Source organism: Clarias gariepinus, chromosome 2 (assembly GCF_024256425.1).
Source record: "Clarias gariepinus isolate MV-2021 ecotype Netherlands chromosome 2, CGAR_prim_01v2, whole genome shotgun sequence".
Taxonomy (NCBI): Eukaryota; Metazoa; Chordata; class Actinopteri; order Siluriformes; family Clariidae; genus Clarias; species Clarias gariepinus.
The window spans coordinates 17,560,161-17,579,667 of NC_071101.1; the positions used below are offsets into that span (position 1 = coordinate 17,560,161).

Genomic DNA, 19,507 nt, shown 5'->3' on the forward strand with positions numbered 1-19,507 from the left:
TCCCGTAACCGAGTAAACGCACGCGCGTGCTCCCTGTCCCAGCGAAACGGCTGGTTCTTTCTCGTGAGCGCGTGCAGCGGGCTGGCGATCGTAGCAAAATCCCTCACGAACCGGCGATAGTACGACGCTAACCCGAGAAAAGTGCGCAGCTGCGACACATTTGACGGCTCAGGCCAATTCCGTACCGCGGCAATTTTGGCTGGATCGGTGGCAATCCCTCGAGCGCTAATGACGTGTCCCAGAAAGACAGTTTCTTGCCGCAACAACTGGCACTTTTTGGGATTGAGCCGCAAATTCGCCCGCCGGATAGCTAGAAACACCTCCCGTAGGTTAGCTAGCGCGACCGCAAAATCCTTGCCGTGCACCAATAAATCGTCTAAGTAGACGACACAACGGTTGCGAGGAATCTCTGCCAATACTCTCTCCATCAACCGTTCGAACGTAGCGGGAGCGTTGCAGAGGCCGAACGGCATGCGCCGAAATTGCCATAGCCCTTGTCCGATGGAAAACGCGGTTTTGGGTCGTGCTTCCGGGGCGAGCTCTACTTGCCAGTACCCGCTACGCAAATCCAACGAGCTAAACCACGCCGAGCCCGCAACGTGTTCCAACGCATCATCTATTCGCGGCAACGGATAAGAATCTTTACGCGTCACCTCGTTTAACCGCCGGTAGTCCACACAAAACCGCCACGATTCGTCCTTTTTACGCACGAGTACAACGGGTGAAGACCACGGTCCGGATGCTGGCTCTATGACGCCCGAGTCGGCCATCTCACGCAGCTGCTGCTCGGCTATAGCTCGTTTAGCTAACGGGAGGCGTCTCGGATGTAACCGAACAGGAGCGGCGTTACCTGTATCGATGTGGTGCTGCACCAGATCGGTATGCGTGCACTCGCGCTCATCCACTGCGAAAATATCGGCGAACTCGTGCAAAAGGGACTTCACAGCGTCGGTCTGCGTCTGATTTAGCCCCACACTACTACGCTGCATCAGCTCGGCCATTATTCTCGCTCGGACAGCTACCGGATGTTTACACGGCGCGTCCACCGGAAGTTCCGCCCCCTTGGTGCGTGCTACTAACCCGTCCGGCTGCGCTTTGGGCACTAGCAACCTAGCTAAACCGAAACTACCACGCAGAGTCCCGTCCGCGAGATTTAGTACCGCACCCCACCTTTCCAAAATGTCTAATCCCAAGATACAATCATCCTCTATATCCGCCACAAAGAATGGGTGAAAAAGAATGATTGCACCTACTTGTATTCGCACTGTGCGACAGGCCCGTATCCTCAGATAACTCCCCGACACGGTGCGAATGTTCACGGCCGGGTCCGGCAGCACACGACCGCGCTCTCCATGCTCCAACAATCCCCCGCGCAGCAGCGAAACTGTAGAGCCGGTGTCCACGAGCGCCCGCAGCGAAACGTTGTCCAGGCCGCAGTCCACATAGACCCCGGCGCGATTTCCGACACGTCCCGACCGGAAGTTAAATCCGGCAGTTGGGGAAACAAAGATGGCTGTGGGAGGCGGTTTCCCCTCGGCGCCCCCCGAAGCTAGTTTAACGGCTGCTGGGGTACGCTGTCCTCCGGCCGGAGAACGTTGCAGCGGTGGTCTGGCGGTCCCTGGCCTCGGCGTCGTCGCGGAAACTCGGAGGCTGGGTCGAGGCCTAGCCGTGACGGGTAGCCCTGTCCCCGGCTAGGTTCACCTACCCAGCGGCCGCGAGCCACCGAAGATCGCTCGGCTCTCTCGCCGCGGTGTTCACCCAAGATGGGCTCGGCGCGCTCGGCCTCACGCAGCGCCTCGGACAGGGACGCCGGTGCCGCTAACCGGAGGTGCTCGCGAAGCCGGTACGGCCGGACTCCCCGAAGGAACGCGCGACGAGCTAGCTCCTCCTGCTGGCCGTGTCCGAAATCCGGATAGCCCTGGCGCGCGAGAGATCGCAGGTCCATGGCGAACGCCCCTAGTGGCTCAGAGGCGCTCCGCACGCGGGTTGCCAACTCCTCGCCCGCGGCCTCGTTACGATCCCCTGCGCCGAAACGGAAACAGAGCGACTGCTGCAGCTTCACCCAATCCCCCCGCTCATCAGCCCGAAGATCTTGCAACGCCCGCAGCGCGTCACCCTCCAACGAGAGGGCCACCCGGACAGCTGTTTCCGCCGGGGACCAGCCCGCGAATTTGGCGGCTAGCTCTACCTGGGCGATGAACGCGTGGGGGTCGCCGGCGCCGTTGTAGGCCGGCAGGCGTAGCTGCAGGTCGCTTCGCTGGCGGACGGAACACGGAGCTGTAGCTTGCTCCAGCGTCGGCGCCATGTCACTGGAGGAATCCGCTCCGAGGTCTAATGCCGGAACCTGGAACGCGCCGCTCCGCTCCGGTCGCCGCTCCTTGCCCGCGCTGGCCCCGTCAGGGAGGGTCTTCCTCCTCAGCTGCTCCGCCACTCGGCGGCCTCTTTGGATCCTCCGGATTTCCTCCGGGGTGCGCTCTAACTCGCGACTCTCCATCCCACTTCTGACACCAATTGTGGCGTTTTTACGCCCGAAAGGATGGTGGAGAGACGAGTTATTAATTTGCTGCCCAATGCAAATGGCTGGGAGTACTTTATTGACTCACACAAGGTAACCAGCAGCATAACAACAACACCCACATCACACATATCCTGGCTGAAGCCACTAAACCAAATACCTTTCCCCAACAGGGTGAACACATAACAGCCCCTCCCGCAAAGCATGATGGTTCCCAAGCGAAACCCCGCCCCCGTCACAATATTGTTAAATGACCTGAGTGCTCAAAAATGAATTCATTCCAAAACCGCATAGCGCAATGAAATGTGTTTGCTTTTCTACTCCCTAGGAAACTGGATATTCTATATTTTCTACAAGCCTCATGTAACAACATCTGACTATGAATTATAGCTGAGCATTTTCTATTTTTTTTTTCACAGGTTTTTGTTTTCTACTATCGTCTTATTTATTAATGAGTGTTTTGGTCATTTAAAAATGATTGACTATCTGAAATGACTATCTGAGTGTGAGAGATATTTGTTATTTCTGTAGTCTTTAAGGAGTCCTATTCATATTTAAATTACTGTGTGTCTTTATCATTAAAGGAGTAAATATCAAAATAGATCATCTTAAAGGAAGTGATGTGGAATTACAGTAAGAGTGTCTGTTTAAATAGTCTTAATCGAAGTCTAACAATGGTCTTAGTCTTTTGTTAATGTCTTAAAGTCAAATCAATTATAGCCTTTCGTATTTATTGTGTATTTTAGGCCAATTGACGGCATGGTTGTATTTAATCAGTTTGTGTTGGTCATTCAGACGACAATCTCAGGGTGAAAATCAGTCCCATTACAACCCTGCTGATAGGAAATAATTTTTTCTAAAGCAAGGACCTGGTCATGCAAAATACGCTGGAAACACACTATTATACTGATGACGCGGTTTACCCCATGCCCAGAATCATCATCAGCATATTTAACCACACTGATGCTCCTGAGGTACAGGTCTCGTCTTTTTCGCGTTAGAGATGTCAGCGGTGTTAGAGATATAGGTATAGGTGTCAGGACATAGAGATTCTGTAGAACACTGGCTCTTATACACATAATAAGTTGTTGTTAGGAGCACCTTCTTAAATGGATCTGTGTACCACATAAGCACATGACCAGTCTATGGGAGCCAGAATTATTGTTTTTCTTGAGAGGGGATCAAATACTAATTTAACACACTGAAAAGCAACCCAATTTATATAATGTTTTTTTTTAACTGATTTTTTTAAATCAAGATCCTGTCTCTATCCTTTAAAATAAACCTATGATAGAAAAATACAAACGCTTTATTTCTTTTTAGAAAATATTAATAAGGTTAAAGCTAAAAATAAGCTGATCAGCTAATTTAAATGCAATCAGTGATATTCTTGTTTCAGGATGAAGCCCACAGACATGTCTGCCTGCAACAAAGATGAACCACTTAATTTTTTTAAACAGTAATTTTACAAAATTTAGTTTGGTGTCACATTATTTGACATTGGTTTCAGCAGGATTGGTGGCAAAATATTAGGGAACTGTACAAAATTAACCAGTTCATGGCAAGATTTTAAATCTAGTATAATTTCATCTTAGTCCGATTAATTGGAAGGAGAGGATATAGAAAAATGTAAGTTTATGCCTTGTTTATGCTAAGTTGTACTTTTTTCGTTGTCAGACAAGCATTTCATGTTGGGTAATCGGAGAGTGAATTACAGATGAGAAATCGAAAAAGTACAGTGGCTTGCAAAAGTATTCGGCCCCCTTGAACTTTTGCACATTTTGTCACATTACAGCCACAAACATAAATCAATTTCATTGAAATTCTACGTAAAAGAGCAATACAAAGTGGTGTACACCTGAGAAGTGGAACGAAAATTATACATGATTCCAAACATTTTTTACAAATAAATAACTGAAAAGTGGGGTGTGAGTAAATATTCAGCCCCCTGAGTCAATACTTTGTAGAACCACCTTTTGCTGCAATTAAAGCTGCCAGTCTTTTAGGGTATGTCTCTACCAGCTTTGCACATCTAGAGACTGAAATCCTTGCCCATTCTTCTTTGCAAAACAACTCCAGCTCAGTCAGATTAGATGGACAGCGTTTGTGAACAGCAGTTTTCAGATGTTGCCACAGATTCTCAATTGGATTTAGATCTGGACTTTGACTGGGCCATTCTAACACATGGATATGTTTTGTTTGCCCTGGCTTTATGTTTAGGGTCGTTGTCCTGCTGGAAGGTGAACCTCCGCCCAAGTCTCAAGTCTTTTGCAGACTCCAAGAGGTTTTCTTTCCAGATTGCCCTGTATTTGGCTCGATCCATCTTCCCATGAACTCTGACCAGCTTCCCTGTCCCTGCTGAAGAGAAGCACCCCCAGAGCATGATGCTTGTCACCATGGGCCTCTTGGCTGCATTTCTGATCAGCGCTCTCCTTGTTCAGCCTGCGAGTTTAGATAGACAGCCTTGTCTTGGTAGGTTTACAGTTGTGCCATACTCCTTCCATTTCTAAATGATCACTTAAACAGTGCTCTGTGGGATGTTCAAGGCTTTGGAAATCTTTTTGTAGCCTAAGCCTGCTTCAAATTTCTTAATAAATTTATCCCTGACCTGTCTGGTGTGTTCTTTGGACTTCATGGCGTTGTTGCTCCCAATATTCTCTTAGACAACCTGAGGCCGTCACAGAGCAGCTGTATTTGTACTGACATTAGATTACACACAGATGCACTCTATTTAGTCATTAGCACTCATCAGGCAATGTCTATGGACAACTGACTCCACTCTGACTGAAGGGGGCTGAATAATGACACACACCCCACTTTGCAGTTATTTATTTGTAAAAAATGTTTGGAATCATGTATGACTTTTGTTCCACTTCTCAAGTGTACACCACTTTGTATTGGTCTTTCACGTGGAATTCCAATGAAATTGATTCATGTTTGTGGCTGTAATGTAACAAAATGTGGAAAAGTTCAAGGGGGCCGAATACTTTTTCAAGCCACTGTAGATCAAATGAAGATTGAGTTTTATCTTAAAACGATTCCAGGATGTTAAAATTCACTTATAACACTTCAGCGCTGTTATTTTTACAGGTGAAAATAATAATGATTTTCTAATTAATATCTATTGATGCAGGTGTTTGTTTACATTGAGCAAGTGGCATATTACTAGCTTATTTTAAAGTAGATAATTAAAATATGGCACATAACTGTTCATAAAATCGCTTTTATTCAACATTTCTTTTTATGTATGGTGCAGGTTAAACTACAGGCAGAAATCTAAGTTCTGCAAATGTGTCATTGAATTTCAGCAAATTTGGCCTAATGCTGTGACAAAATCAGGCTGGACAGACTTTTCTGAAACTAGTTTCAGCTCTTCCAATGTACGAAATGTAAAAAATATACCTGCCCACTAAACCTAATAACTGGTTGTGCAACCCTTGACAGCAACAACTGCAACTTGTCACACATGATTTTGCTGCGTAGCTCATACACACTTGCACGTATGCATGCAAAATCTGAGACACATTTAGATCTCACTAAGCTAAACAAATTTTTCTGTGCATGTCATGGGCTCTACTTAGCATAAAGTCTGTTATTTTGGGTTGTTTGCAAAACGCAAGTGATATCACATCATTTTTTTTTTCTTTTTTTGCATTTGAGTCTTAACATGCTTAAAAAACAGCCAGGTTGTGTGGTGTGCTTGGGTGACTCTAATTAGTTGTTTGTAGATTAAATAGTTAAATAGTGGATTATTAGTCTGGTATATTCTATTAAAGTGCCCCTATTATGCAATTTTAAATTTAATATTGCTTAATGAGTCTCTTAAAACAGGTTTACATGTATGCAAGGTCAAAAAACACTTCAGTTTTCTCCAAAAATAGATTTAATTTACCCCATTTCTAAATGATTCGTAAACGACTCGTGTGCAGCAGTTCAAAGATTGTTTGTCTAAACCCCTCCTTTCCATGAGCCCTTACTGCTCTCACTACTTCTCAAAAATTGAGAGGTCTTTTATCTTTGTGCCGGTGTTGCGTTAAAAGGTCGGTGAGCAAAAAGGACAAACAAGTAGATAAAGCAAACGTGTATTATACAAAACTAAATAAAGTAAAGAAAATGGTGCATCACAACCAAACAAAGATTTAAACAATATTTACAAACTATATATAATAAACAGTATGTGCATGTGAACGCGAGTGAGTGGAAAATGTCCGAAGTCCATGTTTATTTTATGTGTGTTATCCGAGTATACTTGAGTGAGAAGTCCGGGGAATATGTCCAGTCAAAGATAATCCGGTTAAAAAAATCTTTATCCGTTTATTAGCTCCAACCATCATAAAGCTAAATCCAGCTGGAGTTGGTCCTTCTCTGGATGCCTCAGAAACCTCGCAGGGTCGGCCTTTGTCTACTGAAGCTGGCACAAAGCCTCGGGATAGGTGGAAAATGTTATTATTAAAGGTATTTTGTATCTTATTACTGATTATCAGCACATGTCCAGTTTTAATTAAAGATCCTTCCTCGCTTCTGACCAGTTTCGCTCACCTTCAGGAGAGCGTCCATTTCGTCCACCTACAAAAAAAACCCCCACACACATTATATGCTTATGTCACGTGTGTGTACACATTCTGGCACGCAGATGAACAGGATCTCCAATCATGTTAATTATTTCAAAGTTGTTTTTGTCTTACACCTCAACAAGCTTAGTTAATTATAAGCACAAGCTCTGACTCCATAAATAGCTTGAACTATCAGTATAGAAAAACTACCTTTAACCCTGTCTGTACACAAACACCTGAACAGGCCAAGAATTAATTCTCAGTGCCTCTGTACTGAAGTTAGCTATAGCTTTGACCAACCTAAATCTATGTAAGAGTTAATTATGTACTAAACAAACCCTGTGTTTGTGTCTAATTTTATAAAATGTGAAGTAGATATACATTTGTACAATGTTTATTTTATAAGGAGTTCAAGCTTACAGCAATCTTGTCTTTAATCAATAACAATAGATTCTCATTCAATTCTAATTAAAATGACAATAAACAAAACCCAAAGCAAATGTATGTGATTTATTTAATATTTATTATTACAACATATTTTGATAAAAGAAAAATATATAAATTTTAAATAAAAAACTGAACAATTTATGTTATTTGTTTAGTATGTATTAATAAACTATATATGTACAATATATATACAATACATTTTGTAAAAATACAATGTTAAAATTTATGGAATTTCAGTCTAAATATTTCTTCTTTTTCTTATTTCTTCTCTTCTTGTTGCTGTTGAAAATTGCTTTCAGTGTTTCCTAAAAGATAAATGGAGAGTGGTTTTAGTCTAGATACATAGTATGTGTGTGTGCGTAAGAGAGAGAGCGAGAGATTGCTGTGCTTTGCTCTACATACGTAAAATTTCATATACCTTTCATATACAGTGCATACTGCTATGTACGTCTAAATAATCAAATCTAAATATGAATCAATTATAAAGTCTCATTTTTAATGAAAGATCCTTACCGGCTTCTGATCAGTTTCTCTCGCCTTCAGGAGAGAGTCCATTTCGTCGACCTACAAAAAAACACACATTATATGCATATGTCACATGTGTAAGTTGAAGTGATATGCTTATAAGGATTGTGTATGCATGTGTGTGTGCATGTGAGTGGGTACGCACCCTGACACGCAGATGCTCAGGATCTCCAATCATGTTCATTATTTCAAAGTTGTTTTCGTCTTGCACCAGCATCCAGGTGATCTTATTGGCCTGACTGGGGTGGATTTTTTCAACCAGGGGTAACAGATGATCGTCTGCAGAGAGAAAAGAATGGAGATAGCGAGTTTGTGAGATGTGTGTGTGTAAGAGAGGGAAAGGGTATAGTGATAAAGTGAACAGTCTGATAGACGGCGTTCAGACACAAGACTCTTTCTGTGCAGCGTTAATGTCTGAGAAAGCAAGAGGAGTTGAAAACAGGTGCTTGTAGACGTTTGTTCAGGGAAGTAAAAAAGTGCATTAAAATGCTGTGCTGCAGAGCAGGAGTGTGTATGAGACATATTTATGTGTGTCTTTGTGTACTGTATATGAGTTTGAGACTCACGTGCTATCTGGACCTGGTCGTCTATCGGTGCAGACTCCAACATGTAAATCGTCAGACGCTTCATCTCAGATGTCGTGTTCATTTTGCCTAAATCATGAAAATAAAAATTTAAAACACAGACTCTTAGTGGTGGAGAAAAGCAGCAACACCAACTGAATATTTATCAAACCAAACTGAATATTTTGCAGGTTTATCAATACACAACTGTATTGCTTTAAACAGACAAACCTTAGTATACCTACAGTACAAAGTTCATTTCACTAAGGACATTTAAAAATAATTAATAATCATCTTACCACTGATGTAAGTCTGAATGTTTACGCGGCTGGTTGCTGCTTATTGCTGCTTTAATTGCTGATGAATGCTAAATACACTCGCTGTAGCTGTTAATCGCTTTCAGTTTTTATCTCTGTGTCGCTCTGTTACTGTCTATCGATGGTCTGAAGAGATTTCTCTTAAACACAGTATGAAGCTATCTTCGATGATGTCACAGGCGACTCGATCTAAACTTCAATTCCAAACACCCAAGCCAAGCCTGTAACTATGGCAACAGCAGTGACACTGAGTTCCGATCACTGTATTTGTGTGGAATCTTAATATTGCATGTAATGTGAAGTAGATATACAGTTGTACAATGCTCATTTTAATAAATATTGCTAGCTAATTGCTGCCTGTTTAATTCCAGATAATGTAAAATTCCTGCGTGTGATAACAGACGTATCCACCATAATGACTGTACACACCAGACGTATTATACAGGTACATTTAGGCTTCTGGACATGAGTTTTAAACTTAAAGACATTTTAGCGTTTAAGATTTTATACCTAAAGCTAATAACACAAAGTGTGGGGCTTTGATATGCGAGGGGCGTTCAAGTCAAACCGAGACTTTGTTTTTCAAAATGTCTGGCAGTCACAAACTCAGGTCACGGGAAACTCATAATGTTCTTTAATTCTTGTTTAATGTAAATGACTTAAAACCAAATGATTATGTATCTTAAGTAGACTTGAGCAGAAAAGTAAGTCCCTGTGTCTGGCTGCACTAAAGCAGTTCATGTTAAAAACTCGAATGATTATCTCTTCTTAAAAATTTATTACTTAATCTCCTCAGAAAAAAAGTTTTGAAGATCAATTGAAGGTGGTTTTCAGGACAAACTCCTTGCAGCTATGGAAATTGACAACTTTGATGCACCCTGTCACAAGCTCCACAGCGGACTGCACAATGACACACACTCCCTCACACTGCTGTAGTTTGTTCAAGTGGACAGGTGTGAAAAGTCTTTATGCTCAATAGCAAACTAAACCAAATAGCAAATACTGAAGACAATATGATAAAAATCATGGTTTCCCAGTGAGAAAAGCTGGACTGAAATGCAGCCAAATCCGCCACATGCAGCAGTGACATGCAGTACTTTGAGAATATTCCAGCAATAGGAAAATAGGCGGAGTTTGCGGAGGGGCGGCACTCGTGTTGCCCCCCAGTGGCTGAAATTTGTCACTACATTTAATCTATTTTAAGTCCCATTAAAACATTTCTCTACATATATTAAAGCTGGGGCAATATTCCGTTAACGTAAAATAATAATAATAATTCAGCGCCTTTCCCCCTTTCCCAAGGTATAAACTTTGCAGTTGTCACCGTCATCGTCATGGTAACGTCCTTGTCTCTGTGGTAATACCACTTTTGGCCACTAGAGGCGAGTTCCGTTGATCACAGTAGCTCCAGAGTCTGTTTTATGTCCTTTTGTTTCTAAAGATTATAAATTAATTGTATAAATTAATTACTATATTCACGTATAGTTGGAAATAGTATTGTAAATAAAATAAAATTAAACAAAACAAAGACAAGGGTGGGGTTTTATTTGGACCTGTTATAGATTGAGTGTAGTGACATATTTCAGCCACTGGGGGAGGCAACACCCTTCCTGCCTCCACACAAAAGCTATGAAATAAAATAATTGTAAAAAAAAAAAAAAAATTCGAATGATTTCTATCATTAAGTTTGTTTCGTAATAAATTATTTTTTTTAGCATCCATATCATATGGTTATGGCAATTTGTAAGTAACATATTGTTAAATGACCTGAGTGCTCAAAAATGAATTCATTCCAAAACCGCATAGCGCAATGAAATGTGTTTGCTTTTCTACTCCCTAGGAAACTGGATATTCTATATTTTCTACAAGCCTCATGTAACAACATCTGACTATGAATTATAGCTGAGCATTTTCTATTTTTTTTTCACAGGTTTTTGTTTTCTACTATCGTCTTATTTATTAATGAGTGTTTTGGTCATTTAAAAATGATTTGACTATCTGAGTGTGAGAGATATTTGTTATTTCTGTAGTCTTTAAGGAGTCCTATTCATATTCAAATTACTGATGGGCTTCTTTGTCTTTATCATTAAAGAAGTAAATATCAAAATAGATCATCTTAAAGGAAGTGATGTGGAATTACAGTAAGAGTGTCTGTTTAAATAGTCTTAATCAAAGTCTTACAATGGTCTTAGTCTTTTGTTAATGTCTTAAAGTCAAATCAATTATAGCCTTTCATATTTATTGTGTATTTTAGGCCAATTGATGGCATGGTTGTATTTAATCAGTTTGTGTTGGTCATTCAGACGACAATCTCAGGGTGAAAATCAGTCTCATTACAACCCTGCTGATAGGAAATCATTTTTTCTAAAGCAAGGACCTGGTCATGCAAAATACGCTGGAAACACACTATTATATTGATGACGCGGTTTACCCCATGCCCAGAATCATCATCAGCATGTTTAACCACACTGATGCTCCTGAGGTACAGGTCTCGTCTTTCTCACGTTAGAGATGTCAGCGGTGTTTGCACGCTTCTTGTGTGAAAGGGCCTTTCATCTTTTTCCACCTACTTTTGTAAAAAAGAACAGAAGCTTTAAATATTTTCTGCCGTTTAAATCTTTTTTGACGCACTCAAAGTCAGCTCATGTCATATTTATTCGGATTTAAGCCGTTTTCCGCTTTGATGTCCCTTTTTTCTTTCAGTATTTGGGTGGGATGAGCTCACAGTAAGGCTGACTCTTTAATAACTGCTCACACACAGACCTGTTCATATAAGGGCTGTTATTACTGCAAGTTGTAAAAGAAATTTTGGCACCCTAAAATTGTAACTATGCCTTTGTTAATGTCATTACTGTCACAGGAAACCCGAGCTGTCACATTATCAGCCATTTACCCCTGAAAGATGATGTGTTTTGCTCTCAGGGCCCTGTCATGCCTGGCAGTCATTCTGTGGAAAGGTTTTTGATTGAAGAGAACCTACACTGCATCATCAAATCTCATTGGAGAGAAACGAAGACCTGGTGAGCCCCAAATAACCATAATTGCCCCTTAAAGCAGTCAAAATTTCTTTATTCTTGCTACATGGCCTTGTTTAAAACTAGTTTGTTATTATTATTTCTCTTTTGTCTTAGTCCTCTTTCAGTGCTGCACAGTTGCTGAGCTATCCTGGCAACAGCAAGATTCCTCTTAACTATCTATACTTAACTATAATGTTGAGGTAAACTATATATGAAGGGTATCAAAAAGGTTAGAGATTTGCACACCACAGATCCTTTGTTCAGATTTCCCATATGTCCTTCTTCAGATGCCTTAAAACATGGCAGTGGAATTCACTATTGACGGTCTGGTTCCAGGAAACAAATTCTAGATGCACAATACTGTGAATGTCGAAAAATGCTATCAGCATGCACTTGGTCGAGCTGCTGACCTGTCTGTTGAGTTCTCGGCAGACTTCAGTTCAATGTTCCTTCTGCTCCTGGGTCAGCAGCCTGGGGATGAATTTGGCAGCAACAGGGCGAGTTAAGCTCGTTGAAGGTCTTCCTGATGTTTCATTGTTTCCCACTGATGTTCTTCCACTCTTGAAGCACACGTCCCACCCAAAATACCTGAAACGACTCAGCGTCGCCTTAAACTTGCCAAATCATGTAAAATGTCATGGTGGCAGATTTGTCCAGTTTCACACAGAATTTCACATTCATTTAAGCTTTGTTCTAACTTGCTGTCCCTGATGAAAGAGCAGACGTGTTAACGCACGTAGTCACATTAGAACCAGATGCACAGCTCCCGATGTACACAGGACGATATCTTTTGGCACACTGACTTACGGAAATTGGTGCTCACTGTGACTGTGCGTGCAGCCTTGCGCTGCCTTCTGTTGGTATTTGTAGGTTTTCTCTGTACATTGATTAGAACTTGCCCTTTCAATCTTATCTTTACGTTTCATTCATTAAAAAAACCCGAAACTCGGGTTTCTGTCCTGTGTCTGCCCAGCCAGATTTTGTATACAGCATCAAGCAAAACTGTCTGGACAGAATTTTATGAAACTTTTGCAGTACTTTATTTGCCTGAAGATAAACCTGGAGTGAAATAAAAATGTTGAATAAAAGTGATGTTATGAACAGTTGTGTGCCAGATTTAATAATCTACTGATACAATGTCTTCTTCTTTAATATTTTGGTTATCTAATAGGTGGAAATCACAGGCCTATACAGCACTTACCTATGTATAGACCTCAGTTGTCAGTGAACGTATTCAACAAAAATGTCAAAGATTTATAGAAGCTGTTCTCTTAACAAAGTTTTATTTTTCTCTTCAGATGAAGGTGAAGGTTTCACCCCACTGAAAATAGATGTGTTCCTGCAGACACTACTTAGTCTGGCTGCAAAATCCTTTAGTCACTTCTAAATTGCCATTGTAAAGTGAGTGTTGTGTCAAACAGTCTAGCCTTGTGATGCTTTCTTGGTATTCTCACACTTTCTTCAGTAAGTGACAGTAGTAAGGTTTCATATTTTGCTGTTGCTTTAAACTAGTTCACATGAGTCTCTAACGTTGTCCAAACTGTGCCATGTCCTGTAAAGCACTGTAAATTACTTGTAAAGCAGACTGTTTGACTGCTTTCAGAATATTCAATTCAATTCAATTAAATTCAATTTTATTTATATAGCGCTTTTAACAATGGTCATTGTCTCAAAGCAGCTTCACAAAAATAAAAGAATTTGTTTTGAAAAGAAAATATTTGGAAGTGTGTATGTGTAAGAAAAAAAGTGTCTAGATAATAATGAGATGAATTAATGATGAATGAAATGTCTCTGATGAGCAGGCCAAAGGGGACGATGACGGTGGCAAGGAAAAACTCCCTGAGATGGCAATAGAAAAAAACCTTGAGAGGAACCAGACTCAATCAGGGAACCCATCCTCATTTGGGTGATAACAGATAGAAATAACATCATGTGTGTTGTTCAGGTGAAAGTTCAATTAAACAGAAGTTATTTAAATTAACATGAAGTCCAGTTCAGCACATGGAGTCAGTGTGCAGAGGGCAGATTGGCCTTTGTCTATCTCCCGATGCCTCGGGATGGGTAGAAACATACAGAACAGGTGAAAAGAATTAGCGTAGTTGCCATTCAGGATAGGTGTACTGGAGTATGAGGTTATGGGATGAGTTATGTGTATGCCAGATTAAAGAGAACTTTTGAATTGGGAAACCGTGTCTGCTCCCCGAACACTGTCTGGAAGGCTATTCCAAAGCTTTGGAGCTAAATATGAAAACGCCCTACACCCTTTTGTAAATTTTAAAATTCTGGGAATTACCAGATGTCCAGAGTTTTGTGATCTTAAGGAGCGTGGTGGATTGTAGCGTATCAGAAGACTGGTTAGGTATGTGGAAGCTAAACCATTTAAGGCCTTGTATGTAATTAATTCTATTTTGTAATGAATTCTAAACTGAACAGGTAGCCAGTGCAGGGATGATAATATTGGGGTTGATCATATTTTTTGGATCTAGTAAGAACCCTGGCGGCTGCATTTTGAACTAACTGAAGCTTGTTTATTGAGAATGCTGGACAACCACCTAGTAATGCATTACAATAGTCCAGTCTGGGGGTCATGAATGCATGAACTAGCTTTTCTGCATCAGATACGGATAAGATGCTCCTAAGTTTGCCAATATTTTTAAGATGAAAAAAGGCTGTTTTTGTGATATTGGAAATATCTGTCTAATATTATTGGAATATTGGAAGTTACTGTCTAATATTACGGCCAGGTCTTTTACTGTTGAGCTGGTAGTAACAGTACATCCTTCTAAACGCAGGTTGAATTGTGAAAGCTATTGTGTGCTGTTTTTTGGGCCGATAAGTAATATCTCTGTCCTATCTGAATTTAGTAAAAAAAAGTTATTGGTCATCCAATCTTTTATGTCCTGGACACACTCAGTTAATTTAGACAACTTGGGTATTTCGTCTGGTTTTGTTGAGATATATCATCAGCATAACAATGGAAACTAATCCCATGTCTTCTAATGATGTTACCCAAGGAGTTTAACCATAAGGAGTTCAAATTTAACCATTACCACAATAACTAAATGATTACCATAATGGCTAAATGACTAACCTATCTGGCCCAATCTAACAGAAAAGATGCTTGGGCTCGGCATGTAAAGAGCTCAACCCGGCCTCCAGACTACCCAGAGCCCAATTCGTTGGACCACCCATGTAATTTGCCAGACAAATTAGTCTGATTCATGGAGGCCCCACAGTCATGCCTGCCCAACCCACAGCACCAAAAGGACCTTCAGCCAACTTCCTGGTGCTAGAAACCACAATACACCCTCAGAGGTCTTGTGGAGTCATTCCCTGAGGGCCCAGAGCTGATCAGGAAGCAAAAGGGGAACCTACACATACTGAGCTTAATGCTTTGCATTACAATGTTGACAAAGAGAACCATAACCTAAAAAAACCCTTAAAATAAATAAATAAATAAATAAATAAAAGTGTAAAAGAGTGTAAATAGGCATGTATAAGGAACTTTGTTCAAAAATACCAGTTGAAACTGAAATCTCTGATTTTTTTAAATAAAACAATCTATAGTCTTTTAAATGCTCGTATATTGTGATAGCTCTGGTTCCGTTTAGGATTTAAGTTTGCAAGTTTAAAAAAAAGTGTTCCTGCTGGCATTTGTTAAAACCTTTGGCCTGTGGTTACAAGGTCTACAGCTTTGACACTTGTCTCACTAAGATGAAACATTTCTATTTTTAGCTATGTTGTTTTTTTTAAAGAGTCTTTTTACTGTCTCACTTCTGTTATTTTCTATTAGTTCTGCCTCTTCTTAGGTTCTATGAAGTGCTGAAAACTTTAAAAGATGAAGTGATGAAGGGAAGCTGCACATTCTTAGGGTGGTGTATGAGGCATGGAAGAGTCACCTGTTTTTCTGTTAAGCAAACACCGCTGACATCTCTGTATGTATGTGGACATGAAGACTGATGCATAACTGCTAATGAGTTTAGAGATTGAATTAGAAAACTTTGTCTTTGGAATTAGGTCCGTTTCCATGCATCCTAGAAGACTAATTTGATTTGAAAATTTCGGGAAATGCTGTTTACAGCTTCCTAGAAAGGTGTCAGGTTATACTGTTCAGCCACTGAGATAACTCATTTAGTGTTGAAACAAAAAAAGGGGGGTTTGAATCGTGCCATATTCTTGCACCATGTACAGTTATATTACAAATAGAGATTGTAATTTTTCTGTCTTCATGTATGTAATGTATTAATGCATTATAATAATAATAGTTAGTCGATCTTGGATGGCATCGATCCTCTGGACAAATTCTTTTTGAAAGAGTGCAGTAAAAATACTTGGGTATACTTGATTTGTGGGAAACACTGCATACTCAAATAGTCAACTGTGCTGCTGTGGACATCTGGATCTTTTCTCCTGACATGGGTCATGGTTTCACCAGATGCATTTAATATAATATATCATATAAATTTATTTGTTACATGTACCTTACAGCACAGTGAAATCATTTTTTCGCATATCCCAGTTAGGAAGCTGGGGTCGGAGCACAGGGTCGGCCAGGATACAGCGCCCCTGGAGCAGGAAGGGTCAAGGGCCTTGCTCAAGAGCTCAACATTGGCATCTTCGTGGTGCTGGGTTAACCCAGTAACCCACAGCCTTAACCGTTTGAGCCACCACTCTTTAGATCCTTATGTTGTTGTTTGTATTGGTCGGGTCAGGCTTTATGTGTGGGAGATTCTTCACTCCACCATTAGGAAAATGACCCAGAAAGTCCAGAAAATGCAGAATTCAAATCAAATTCAAATTCAATTTGAAGGAGCCAAATGAGGCCAAATGGAAATATTGCAGCACAAGAAGATATGGGGAACTTCATGGTGAGCTTCCTTTTGATTCCTGTTTTTACTGTTTCTGGTTGGTTTTGTCTGGATCACAAATGGACAGTTAATACTGGAGTGCAGATCACCCAGATAATCCCAACCTGTCTCTTTAGTGACTACTTGTAATTATGTTTTATGTGACAGAACTTCCGCAAGCGAACTATTAATTAACAAAAATTGAAGAACCAAAATAAGCTAGTCTTATGACACAAGTTAAATCAAGTGTATATGCATGGGGCGTTCAAGTCAAACCAGGACTTTTGATTGTGCAAAATAACGGAACACATTTATTTGAGTTAAAAACAATTTCTTTATAATAATTCCCTGCTACACTGCTGCACTCATCCCAGCGTTTAATTAGTGCGTGAATACCATCAACTTAGAACGTTTTCTAGACTGCTATTCTAGTTGCTACCTTGGACAGGATCATTATTCATCATATCTTTAAAACTTTTACATCATTCGAATATTTTACTACGGCTAAGTCTCATCTCTGTAGTGAGCTCAAAGTCTTCTGTAAATGTCAGTAAATTCAATTCAATTCAACTTTATTTGTATTGCACTTTTAACAATTGACATTGTCGCAAAGCAGCTTTACACAATCAAAAGAATTATTTAAGTTTGTATAAAATGTAAATGTGTATGAATCAAAATGATAAGATTGTAAATCAATTAAAGTAAATCTAAAAATTAAAGTAAACATATTTTACTGCATCATTCCACATCAAGTCCCAGTTTGACTTGAATGCCCCTTATATATTTATTAGATTGTGTTGCATTTCCTTGTGGTTGGACCATTAGTGCTTTTCTGTGTAGCATTTGTACATTATTTTGCTTATCAATTTAAATCTCCTGTGCTTTTAAGAACCACACAAACCAAAGTCAAATAAATACATAAAACAGCATCTCTCAAATACACTTCTAAAGAAGCTAATCACATGTGTAATACCACAGTAACAATGGAAAGATTGTGGAAAGATTAATTTATGCTCCATCACATTTGTATGAATTCAGTGTCTCTCACAGGTCTGAAATATTCTTGCGGTGGTAGCCAGCGGAACGGGCCGGCAGTCTACTGAAGACAACAAATGCATATGACCTTTAACACAAAAATTGTATTCATTTTATTTTTTTATTTCACATTTGAGAAATCAATTTCATGCACAAGCATCACTTGAGTTTACACAGAATGAAAAACAAAAAAATATCCAGGGAGCAGCAGTTCTCTGAAAGGAAATACTATGTTGATGAGAGGTTAGAGAAGGTGAAAAAGATTGGGTCTGATCTGAGCTGATCTAAATCCCTTTACAGCAACTCATATAATCCCGATGTGGAAAGCATTGCAGGACATATATGTAGAACATTTAAATTAATGTTAAATGTTAAAGCGCTTGACCTTTTTAATTGCATAAATAAGCTGGGGTACATGTGTGGATACGTAAGTGTGTACATAAAGAAAACGTGGCTGCCCCAAAAAATAATTATTCTCCAAAAAACACATTTGAATAGATAACCCAAGAGCACTCATGTGATGCCCTTTGTTCAGTCAGTTTGCTTGGTTGGAACTAACTTTGTATAAATAAAAATATTAAATTCCATATCAGGAACATTCCTATTTTTCCAGTCTATTTGGGCCACTCTGTACAGACTGAGCAAATTTAGATGAGGTGTTTGCTTTGGATTTTAACCCAACTAGACTTTGTTACTACATTCTTATCTTTCTTCCATTTCAGCGTTTTATCATGATGCTGACCGAGCACTTGGTGCGCTGTGAGACAGGCAGCATGGAAATCAATACCTGCTGGTACAAGAACTGCATTGAGCGGCTGCAACAAATCTTCCTCATGGTACTTTTCATTTCACATATGGCTTGTGTTTACAAAAGCACAAAGTAGAGGTGGTAAATCATAAATTATATACAGTAAGTCCCAGACTTCAACAGATTCAAGTTACGAAATTTCCGCAGATGCGAACGCACTGCGGATTTACAAACTTTCGTAGATGCGAAGAAATCGTGGAAGATTGTACTGTATTGTACAAAAACACTGCAGTGCACCAGATACCAATATTTACAATTATATACAATATTTTAGGTGTGTAAGTAAATATATAAAAGTCCGGGAGAAATTAAAACTTTAAACAAGGTCAACGGTCACCGGGATTCCTCTTCTGATTTGAAGGCGCAGTCTTGCGAGAGTATGTGGAACCAAAACACCAAACCTGTGCTTGTTTTTTTATGCTTTACATTGTATATTTGTGTCAAAGGTGTATAACACCCCTGTCTCACCTACGCAGTTTGACTCACGGTGAAACACAGTGTTAGGCACAGCGAGGCAGACAATGCAAGCTTCCGTGAGGTCCACCAAAAAACATGTTGAATTTTATGTGCGGAAATATTGGTGAAAAACTCTAAAAACTGGATGGTAAATCGCGATAAACGGTACTTTCAGCCACCACGCGAAACCGCTCCCACTCTACATAGGTAAGATAGGGGTAAAAGACTCACTTCGTCAGACTTACCAACGAATCCAACTTACTCGTTCGTAAGTCGGGAGATCATAAACTTTGGAATACCATATTGCGATACTGTGCGAGATTTAATAAATAAATTTCATTAAACTAATATCTTCCCATAAACTACTCTACGCAGCCACTACAGAGTGAGTCTTTGAACGCACATTACAACATATAATAAAATA

The 19,507-nt window shown here is 40.2% G+C and overlaps 1 protein-coding gene across 1 annotated transcript; it reads right to left on the reverse strand.

The window, feature by feature from the left end:
- Nucleotides 1-7,735: 7,735 nt before the first annotated feature.
- On the reverse strand, nucleotides 7,736-9,022 carry LOC128545001 (polyadenylate-binding protein 1-like). Its single transcript, XM_053515321.1, has 5 exons — nucleotides 8,903-9,022; nucleotides 8,607-8,693; nucleotides 8,186-8,319; nucleotides 8,029-8,079; nucleotides 7,736-7,820 (listed from the first exon to the last, which is right to left on the reverse strand). Exons 2-5 carry the CDS (start codon nucleotides 8,686-8,688, stop codon nucleotides 7,749-7,751), a joined length of 339 nt encoding a protein of 112 aa, XP_053371296.1. The 5' UTR covers nucleotides 8,689-8,693; nucleotides 8,903-9,022; the 3' UTR covers nucleotides 7,736-7,748.
- Between the last annotated feature and the right edge of the window lie 10,485 nt (nucleotides 9,023-19,507).